Source organism: Euprymna scolopes, chromosome 5, assembly GCF_053919585.1.
Source record: "Euprymna scolopes isolate OS-2025 chromosome 5, ASM5391958v1, whole genome shotgun sequence".
Taxonomy (NCBI): Eukaryota; Metazoa; Mollusca; class Cephalopoda; order Sepiida; family Sepiolidae; genus Euprymna; species Euprymna scolopes.
The window spans coordinates 1,537,608-1,549,089 of NC_136486.1; the positions used below are offsets into that span (position 1 = coordinate 1,537,608).

General features: G+C 38.5%; 2 protein-coding genes across 2 annotated transcripts; both read left to right on the forward strand.

Annotated features, from left to right (window-relative positions):
* The first annotated feature begins 2,257 nt into the window (after positions 1–2,257).
* LOC145277074 (uncharacterized) lies at positions 2,258–3,058 on the forward strand. The gene has a single exon (XM_080128738.1). It carries the CDS (start codon positions 2,258–2,260, stop codon positions 3,056–3,058), a length of 801 nt encoding a protein of 266 aa, XP_079984864.1.
* Positions 3,059–10,023: 6,965 nt separating this feature from the next.
* Positions 10,024–10,422, forward strand: LOC145277075 (uncharacterized). The gene has a single exon (XM_080128739.1). The coding sequence runs from the start codon at positions 10,024–10,026 to the stop codon at positions 10,420–10,422; it is 399 nt and encodes a 132-aa protein (XP_079984865.1).
* Positions 10,423–11,482: the final 1,060 nt, after the last annotated feature.

Consider the following 11,482-nt stretch of genomic DNA (forward strand, 5'->3'; position numbering starts at 1 on the left):
GTTTGGATACATATGCGTGGGGCCAAATTTGATTGGATATGGCTTAAATTTGACAGGCTATATAAGCATAGAAGTCCATCTCTACTGGACTTTGATTTATATTTTTACAACCACAAGAAGCAAAATTACATAAAATATATAGATAATAGTTTCAGAATTATTTTCATGTATAATATGTAAATATTTGATAATTATTGTTATCTTTTATAGAAATTCAAATCCGCTTAATGAGGGAAAACAGCTCGCTATACGCTCAGCTGACTAAAGCGAGTTTCGCTGTATTCTCTTAAAAATAAAAAAAAAAATGTTTTTTCTATTTTCAAAATGAAAGCAGAAAAATCAGTTCCATTTTTTATTCTGAGTTTGTCAATTTAAAAAAAATTATCAAGATTTTCAAATTTGATTTCCAAACAATACTATTTTGTTGTTTTTAATGCTTTTAGTACACATGTACTAAAAGCGTTAAAAAACAACAAAATGTACGAAGTACATGCGTTTCTGTTATCATTATTACTTGTACTAAAGGTAGAATTGTGTTTAATAGGGGTAAAAAAAACAAATATATAATAAATAAAAGGTACTTGTGCACTTATGCTACCATGCTGAAATAATAACATTATTATTTAGAACCCATTCTTAACATGGGAAGGAAAGGTGCTTTGTTAACTATTCTGTACTTTCACCTAACAATTAAATTAAATATATCATGAAACTTGAATTTATTCTTAACTCATTGTCAATACCATTTTTTCGAATCTGTAAAACAAACCCGTTTTTTTTTTAACTGAGGATATCTAAATAATAAAACTAATAATAATAATTAGGTGGTTCAATAAAGAATTTCATTGTGATGCATTTTGTAAATTTTTACCTTGTTTCCACCTTAACATTTTTCTTTAAAATGACTACCTTTTATAGTTTTCGGGTATGCTGAAAACGAATATCCCCTTTAAATTTTCTGCAAATAAGTAGATTTCTGGATATTAAGCAATGTCATTTCTTATGTTATTGCTGGTGGCCATCTTGGACTTCTCATTGTAAGATGGTCATCCAATAAAACTGTGACTACACTTAGTTCTGTGTCGTTTCATTCTGATATTAACCCATGAACGTAACTATGTTATAAAACCTTACATCACACGTGCTGTTATATTTCCGTTAAAGTAAAAGTTTCTATGGCACATGATTTTGCACACGTTCCTTTTCCTTTTTAAAAGGGCTGAGTTTTTTTCTTCAACATTTCGTTACTAACAGTTCCTGCGTTTACTGCTGCTACCTGCTTTTACGTTTACTATTTGCTCTTACGTTTATTTGAGAAGTTTGATCACCACACAAGCAGAAGAGCTCAGCATATTCATTAACTATTGAAGTACGGCCTAATAACAAGTAATACCTTCTATTTTTAATAAAATATGTAAATATTTTTCAAGTCGTTTGAAAGTAACATACGTGGATAAATTAACTGCTGTCACCACGTCAGTAAATAAAGAGGTATTACAGGAAACTGTTTAAAGGTACAAAAAGATTTTATTCCCGGGCATACAGACAACAAAATGTAAACTAATCAAAACTAGAAGCAGAAAAAGACGAGCACACAAGAAGGGCAAATAACTCTGTTACATTCAGGGTTATTCCCCTTGGCTTTATGTGACTATACTTGTAACTTAATACTGGTGTGACACATTTTTTTTTTTTTTCTCTTTTTTCACTTATTTTCTCTTAAGCTGGGAACTAATAGAGTTCTCGCTTCTTCATATATAAATCTCTTAGTTTAAATGAAAACTACTTGATTAATTTACATGATTAGTGTTGCGTATAGCTAAACCCCCACCACTGCCCCACCTGCCCTTTCTAGGAACTCTCCGAAAAAGGAGGAAGACTGTTCTGTATGAAAAAACATAGCGCTCAATAAAGCTGCTATTACATCCTATCTCCGTGTCGTTTTCACTCTGATATTAACCCGTGGACGTAACATGGTAGCAGCCGTGTTTATGGAATTAATGACATCCAAGGAGACCGACAAATCATCAAAGAACGTGTAAGCAGTATTACTTTTGGTTTTAACTTCTGCTATGTTTTTCTTTTATTAGTCGGTCACTCCAGTAATGGCGTCTCGTGGTCCTGGCAGTCTGTTATTTTTATGATCGTTATTATTGATATCAAGTTGCTGTCGCAAGTGATTCTTGCCAAAACTTTTTTTTTTCCTGCCTCTTTGCATTAATTAACGTTCAAATCAAAACACTTCTGCTTCACAGCGATGTCCGCCGAAGAGAATATGACTGCTGCAAATGATACCGTGTCATTGACTAATGATATGTCCGGCTTACACATAAGGCCACCAGAACGATTCATATTTAGTGGGAATAAGGCAGACTCCTGGAAAATATTTCATAAACGATGGTCCAACTACTCGTTATTGACACGTCTGAACCATAAACCACGAGAAATTCAGGTTGCCCTTCTGGAGAACTGTTTGGGCGATGATGCCATGAAAATATACCAGGGCATGCAGTTCGACACCCCGGAGACTGAGCGCACTGTAGATGACATACTACAAGCTCTGGAGGAGTATTCCATCGGAATTCTCAACGAAACATATGAGAGATTTGCGTTCCGTCAGAGGAAACAGGGTGAGGGAGAGGCTTTCGACAAGTTCTACAATGATTTAAGGGTACTGTCGAAGACTTGCAATTTCTGTATCCGATGCAGTGACTCACTTCTGCGGGACCAAATTGTAGAAGATGTACGTGACCAATTAACCAAGCAGGAGCTACTGAAGATACAGCACCTGACTCTACAGAAGAGTGTTGACATATGCAGAGCGGCTGAAATGGCCTCAATCCACAGCCAAGGAATGGGACTGGATACAGCTCAGATAATGAGAGTATATGAAACCAGTCAAATAAAGGAACCCGTCTCCAAAAGAGAATGCCAATTCTGCGGTTACACACATGTGCCAAAGCGCAACAGATTCCCAGCCCATGGCAAACCATGCCATGCATGTAATGAGAAAGGACATTTCGAATCCAAATGTTCCAACAAAGACAGGAGGACGTGAAAACAGAGACAGAGCACATGGATGTATGGAAGCAAGAAACGTATTGCACCACCACCACGGGTAAACCAACTTGATACATCCTCAACAGAAGAGGATGAAGAATACACCCACTGTGTAAATGCGATAAAACCCCAGAAAACAAAACAGGCAAAAGATGCCAAGTGCCTTATGCTTTTGAACAAGAAAGAAATTATTTTCCAGATTGAGACAGGAGCATCCATTAATACCCTCCCTGAAAGGTTTGCAAAAAGGATGCAACCATACAAAGGGGTTTTGTCAATGTGGAATGGGTCTTTGATGAAGCCACTTGGTGTATGCCGAAGAAAGATAAAAAAAAAAACAAAACGCAGCAAACCTACTCAGTGAAATTTGTAGTGTTTAGGGATGGAGATGATTGCCAACCACTGCTTGGTATGCGGGCAAGCATACAAATGGGGCAGAAGAACTTCCACCATGTCACAGCAGTCAACATAGAGGAAAGCTACAAGGAAGTATTCGATGATCACCTGGGCAAGCTGCCAGGCGTTGCCACTCTCCAGCTCAAGCCAGATGCAATACCAACTATAATGCCCAATCGGAGAGTCCCTATAGCTATACGCTCTGAACTGAAGAAGGAGTTAAGTCGACTGACCAGATTAGGAGTGATCAGACCAGTAGATAAACCCACTCCATGGGTTAGCCAACTTGTCATAACAAGAAAAAAAAAACAGGACAATGAGAATATGCTTGGATCCTCATGAGCTTAACAAAGCACTACACCATACCAATTCTCGAGGACGTCCTTCATGACATGAGAGATGCAAAAGTATTCACAAAAGTGGACCTCTCATCAGGATATTGGCACGTTGAGCTCGATGATGCATCCAGTGACTTGACCACCTTTCAGACATGTTTTGGCTGATATTGCTGGCATAGGTTACCATTTGGCCTGAACTCTTCAGCCGAGATATTCCAAAGAAAGCTGAATGAACAATTCCAGGGCATGCATGGAGTTGTTATCATTGTAGATGACTTGGTAATCTATGGGAAAGACCAAGAAGAACATGACAGACGGCTCCACAAGCTACTCCAGAAATGCCAAACAATAGGAGTTAAACTCAACCCAGAAAAACTGGAGACTGGACTAGACGCGATCACTTTCATGGGGCATCACATCACTAAAGACGGCATTGGAGTCGACCCAGAAAAAGTAAGGGCTATCACTGACATGCCAGCACCAGGAGACATTGCACAGGAAAATGAGCCGACTGAAGAAAATGTTTGTGTAAGGAATGACAGCCAACAAGTGACCACGCACTCAGGACGCATTATTCGAAAACCTGCACGCTACAATGAATGAACAATTCACCCTCCCCCATGTGGCCATTTAAAACCCTGTCCCTATCCCTCCCCCTTAGAGGAAAACAAAATAAACAAACACTCTCCCCAACGAGGGGAGATGTTGCGTATAGCTAAACCCCCACCACTGCCCCCACCTGCCCTTTCTAGGAACTCTCCGAAAAAGAAGGAAGACTGTTCTGTATGAAAAAACACGACGCTCAATAAAGCTGCTATTACATCCTAACTCCGTGTCGTTTTCACTCTAATATTAACCCGTGAACGTAACAATTAGTATGACATTTTCGTTCTGTGACAAATGATATATTGTAAAGATTGTTCTGTATTTTTGTTTTTAATAAGGTGAAATTCCTTACTTGCACCATTTATTTATTTTAAAACTAATAAATAAAATTCAGTTTCAATATGAATCGGATTCTTTTTTCTTTGTCAAATGAAACATTAAAAATAAATGACAAAAAAAAAAATAAAATAATTCATGTACCATCGATCTATTTAGTTTTTATGTTTTGGGACTGTTTTGAAGTAGTTTTTTTTTTTTTTTTTTTTCGCTATAAATCAAGATGTATTACGCGAATCCATTTGAAGGTACAAACACAAAAAAGTATGTTAGTAACTTAATACTGGCGCTTTTTGTTTTGCAACTGTGACATTTTTACTGAGCATCGGTCAAAATATGTACACACGTTTTTTAAGGTTCTTTTTAGTTTTTCTCTATTTTCGTTTGCTTAGCCAGAGAAACATTTCGTAATAATTGTTTGATGGACCATATAAATAAAACAAATTCAAAGTATAATGCAAACAAAAAAACAACCGACTGAAATGTTTTTTTCTTTTAGAGTTGATAAAAAATTTGGTGCTAATGCACTTTACTGATCTGCGCTATTTTTTAAATCGTATTTGCAAGTTTAATTTATAAGAAAATCTTTCCTACCTTCAATGGCTTCGGGTTTTGGGAGATGGATGCGAAAGCGTCTTTCCCTTTCTGATTGTTTTTTATACTAATGGATAAATCATGTGACCCCAGACCTTCTATAAAATTGTATGGGTTGACTAGCTTGTATATTATTTTTCACCCCCATCTTTACAATTGGTTCACACCGTGTCTGTAGTTGTTCCTTTTCTTCTTTTTCCTTTTCTTTTTTCTTCTTCTCTTATTTACAATTGAGACACCGTCTTGGTAGTTCCTTTGTTTTTTCTTTTCTCAATCAATTATTGTATTGATAAGAATTATTACGGGACCACAAGGACTAATACCTGAGGTCACAACCGACGGCATCTGTTGCAAGAGGTAAGACGTTTTTTTTCTCTTTCTCTCTCAGCCAGTTGTCATTGATGTGTCAGGATAAATTTCTTAGCCTCAGACCTTGGTCCTTGATTATACCTTTTTATAGCATCCTATTAAGAAGTCGCTATACATTGCAACAGATACTTTTTTTTATATTAGAATGAATTCTTTACAACAAGTTGAACAATCATCACGGTTGTTAACATCCCATCCCATTTATCCTACCCCAGGAAAGAGTGATTATCTCCCCTTATATGAGGAGAGGGCCGCCAAGGGTAAAACCCCGGATGCGACTAGTCAGTTAGATTTTCCCTTTGAGACCAGTCGCACGTGTTAGCGCTTGCTATAATAAAGTTTTATCTCATAACACATTCATGTCTGGACCTTGGTTATTTCATCTTTAACATCTGGTAGCAGAGCGTACGAAGATAAAAAAAAAAACAAAAAAAACAATGAGTTCCAGAATATTTGAACCACCACGACTAAACCCGGAATTTTACGATTCATGGAAACGAGAAATTGAACTATGGAAGATAGCAACGACCATTCCGCCTTCAAAACAAGCTCCCGCTGTATTTCTTTCGCTCACCGGACAGTCTCGCGCTGCTGTACTAGAAATGGACATTTCATTACTGAATGCCGAAGAAGGAATGGACAATCTCGTCGAAAAGCTGGATACACTTTTTCTTCAGGATAAAAACCAGTCTGCTTTCATATCCTACGAGAACTTTGAAAGTTATCAGCGTGAACCTAACGCTTCCATAAATGACTACTTAATCCAGTTCGACAGGCACGTAGCGAAACTCAGGGAATTTAAAATAATTTTACCAGAACCCGTATTAGCCTATCGCGCGTTAAAGTCTGCCAATCTCAACCCCGAAAACGAGAGATTAATACGTGCGACAATAAACAACCTCACTCTAAAAGATATGGCTCAACAATTAAAAAAAATTTCATGTGAAAACTTAACCACGGCTAGACCACAAAACATTTCCATAAAAAATGAAACTGACAACGTCGTTTTTAGTGAGGCAGACACAGGACAACAGTGAAATACTATACACGAGACGACGTCATGCGTATAAGCCTGCCTCTCCCCCTCACTTCACGCGTAGTAGCAGCACAAATAATGGCAGAGGCCGGCCACACAATTATAACCGCTACCCAAATCGAAATTTTTCGAATAGTCAGACTCCCGTTTGTTACGTCTGTGGATGCAAATTTCACTATGCCAAAAAGTGTCCTTATTCCCAAAATAATCACCATTCAAGAGAAATATGGTATTATTAAATGAACATAAAAATGATATTTCCGGCAGTTGTCAAGACATCGCTAATATAGTGTTGCTTAATCGACGGGAGTCGGAGAACTCGCTTTTCGGAGAAACCATAAATTGTGCAATTTTGGACTCTGGTGCGTCAGCGACGGTATGTGGAAAGAAATGGTTGGACTGTTTTCTTGAAACCTTGTCCGAGGACTCAAAAAAAGACATTCTTTATGATGAGGGCACAAAATACTTTAAATTTGGAGATGGTATGAAAATAAAATCTCTACAAAAGGTAACTTTGCCATGTGTCATTGCAAAGATGAACATTAAAATAATGAGTGATGTTGTTGACGCTGATATCCCTTTGCTACTAAGCAAGAGTGCCATGAAAAGAGCCCAGACAACCCTAAACTTTAATGATGACACAGCGGAAATGTTTGGAAAAAAAATAAGGTTGCTGTGCACCACTTCTGGCCACTACCACATCCCTATATCTACACCTCCACCAGACCAGGGTAAGTTACGATATATTTTATTTTTAAACAAAATTAATAAAAAGAGCAAAGTTGAGAAATTAAAAATTGCTACCAAATTACATCGACAATTCAGCCATCCCAGTGCACAAAAATTGTGTAATCTTGTCAAAAGCTCTGGTTTAAAAGATGCTGAATTTATGGATATACTGAGGAAGCTTCCTCTTGCTTGTCAGACCTGCCTCAGGTATAAAAAACCTGCACCTCTACCTGTTGTAGGATTTCCTTTAGGAACTCATTTTAACCAGACTGTAGCCATGGACATAAAGGAAATTAATGGACATAAAGTACTACACTTGGTGGACCATGCAACCAGATATAGTGTCGCTGTTAGGCTTACAAGTAAGGAGAGCTCTGATATACTCACTGCCATCTTCAAACGCTGGATTGCATATTTTGGTGCTCCAGCAGCTTTTCTTACTGATAATGGCCGGGAATTTGACAATCAATTCTTCCGAGACATGGCTCAAAATTTGAATATCGTAGTCCGTACCACTGCTGCACAATCCCCCTGGAGTAATGGATTGAATGAAAGGCACAATGGTGTTCTGGGAGAAATGGTCAAGAAGACTTTAGAAGATGCTCGGTGTAACTTTGATGTTGCTCTCTCATGGGCGGTCAATGCCAAGAATGCACTTCACAATTCACACGGCTATAGCCCTAACCAACTGGTTTTTGGAAAAAATCCCAACCTGCCTTCTCTCCTGAATGATCAACTTCCTGCACTAGAAGGTGTGAGTACTAGTCAAATTGTTGCTGACAACCTCAATGCCATGCATGCTGCAAGAAAAGGTTTCATAGAGTGTGAAGCCTCTGAAAAATTGAGACGAGCTCTCCGTCATCAGGTGAGAACCAGTGTAATTGATCAATACAAGAATGGTGACCTTGTCCTTTTTAAAAGAAATGAATCTGATCGATGGCTTGGTCCCGGTGCTGTCATAGGCTGGGAACATAAACAAGTACTAGTCAAACATGGAGCCACATACGTTAGAGTGCATCCTTCACGCTTAATTCCATATCCTGACACATACCACAACACCTCTGAACACCAAGACACCAGTGTACGAACAAAACCTCAGAGGCACAACAATGCCATCACAAGTGGTTATGTGCCAATAGATGAGGGCAGTGAAATTGATGACCCTGAGCAGAATGAGGCCAATGAATGTGACACGTTACCCAAAGTGGCCACCAAATCTGTACAACTGCCTAAACCAGGCCAAACTATAATATGCAAATTCACCAATGATGAAGACCAAGAATGGAGAAAATTGAATGTGATCAGTAGAGCTGGTAAAGCCACTGGCAAAAATAAATATTTAATGAACGTTGCTATGGAGGAAGGTGACCCATTCTGGCTAGATTTTGAGAATGGGGTCTTGGAATGGGAGAAAACAAAGATGACCAACCCCTCACTAATGAAGCCACGGAGGTAAATCTAATGACTGACTCCTCTAATGACCAATATGATAAGGCCAAAAAGAGAGAACTCCAAAGTTGGGTTGAACACAAAGTCTACACACAAGTATTAGATCAGGGCCAACCAAAAATATGCACAAGATGGGTCTACACCCTCAAGGAGTTGAATGGAAAACAAACCTTTAAGGCCAGACTTGTTGCGAAAGGCTTTCAAGATAAAGATGCCTGCAATGTTAGAAATGACTCCCCAACATGTACAAAAGAAAGTTTACGATCAGTCTTAGGAGTTATATCAGCAAGTGGTTGGGTATGCAAATCCATGGACATCAAAACTGCCTTTTTACAAAGCAAGCAATTAGATCGACCCGTCTACCTTCTTCCTCCCAAAGAAGCCAATGTATCCCCTGGTTACATCTGGAAATTATCCAAATGTGTTTATGGTCTAACAGATGCATCTCGATCCTGGTACCTAACACTTAGAGAGAAACTAGTAAAGCTAGGGGCCACACCATCAAAATATGACCAGGCTATTTTCACTTGGCATTTCAAAAACAAGCTTCAAGGCATAATTGCCACTCATGTCGATGATTTCTGCTTTGCTGGTTCAGAAACCTTTGAGAACAAAGTCATTAATGAACTTCGTAAACTTTTCAAAGTGAAATCTGAAGAAGTTGCCAAGTTCCAATATATTGGATTAGAAATAAAAAAATCCAATAGTAACATCAATATTGGACAAGATGAATACACAAAGAAACTCAGACACATTCCGCTGCAGAATGGAAGAAGGCTGGAAGACAAGCTGACATCCACTGAGATCTCCTAGGCCAGACAGCTAATCGGTCAACTCAACTGGCTAGCCACTCAAACTAGACCTGACCTCAGTTTTGATGTCAGTGCATTGAGTTTCATATTAAAACAAGAAAATGTGGAATGTATAAAACAAATAAATAGGACTATCAAAAAGGCAAAAAAGGAGAAATCCCAAATCCATATTCCCAATCTTGGAAACCCTAAATTGCTTCAAATTATAGCATACAGTGATGCATCCTTTGCTAACCTAACTGACGGTGGATCACAAGGTGGCTACATTATTTTTCTGGTTGGTAGTAATAACCAATACATGCCAATAGCCTGGCAATCTAAACGCATCAAAAGAATAGTCAAAAGCACGCTTGCTGCGGAGACTCTGGCCATGGTTGATCTTACTGAAGCCTGCCATTATTACAGAAAATTGATACTGGATTTGCTGCAAATGGAAGATCACACTACAAACATCAAGATAACATGCAAAACAGACAATTCCTGTTTGTATGATGCAGTGCATTCTACCACACAAATCCTCGATAAAAGACTAAGAATTGAAATGGCCATCCTTAGAGAAATGGTTGACAGAGGAGAAATTGCAGAGATATCCTGGATACCCACTGACAAACAAATTGCTGATGGCTTAACAAAAAAGGGAGTCCCCTCTTTTAAAATTCTAGGATTCACATCTGAACCCAAGGAACAATCTCTCTAATCCTTAAAACACAGTGTCACATAATTTTGTTAAATTCTTCTTTTTCTTTCCCTTTCCCTGCAGATAACCCTTTGATGATGTCTCCTGAAAACTTTCATCAGCACAAGAAAGGAAAGCGGGGAAGTGTTAACATCCCATCCCATTTATCCTGCCCCAGGAAAGAGTGATTATCTCCCCTTATATGAGGAGAGGACCGCCAAGGGTAAAACCCCGGATGCGACTAGTCAGTTAGATTTTCCCTTTGAGACCAGTCGCACGTGTTAGCGCTTGCTATAATAAAGTTTTATCTCATAACACATTCATGTCTGGACCTTGGTTATTTCATCTTTAACAACGGTCATCCTTAATGGAAGATCAGAGAGTCACTCGTACGATGATAGACTTAACACTAAAAAATCTTAGTGGACTTGAACCTCTTGAGAGAGATGTATTAGAACTTCATAAACGAGACATTCTCCAGTGGCTCCAAGAGTTATTGCATATTGACAAGAAAATAATGAAGGAGACACCATCGATTGAGATGAGGAACTGTTTGACAGACAGTTTCACTTACAAAACCAGGGTGAATAAATTATTGTCGCAGTTAGATGCTTCCTCACCGATTCCAGAGATCCATTCCCCTTTACTAACCTCAACTCCTCCCACTCTACCTTCCCCAGCTCAATCTGGCATTGAATTAGCAAAGCCTAAAATAACATGTCCAACATTTACTGGCGTTAATAAAACCAATAAATTTGCCCTGCGGGATTTCCTAACCCGTTTTGAGTGTTGAACATCTGAAGTGAGCTCAAAGAAGGAAAAACTCATATGCCTTAAGGCATATGTGATAGGTCGGCCATTTCATCTGATCCATCACCTGTCAGAAATGACCATAATTATGATGTGGCCATAAATATTTTAAAGGAAGAATACTGGGACAGAGAAGCCATTAGGGAAGAAATTTTTAAAAGAATAGTGCAGTCTACACCTAAGGTGGACAAGTCTTATGAATAACTAAAGGAATATCTTTCCCAGGTTCAGTATGAACTTGGTGAGTTAGATTCAGACTATGGTTATGATT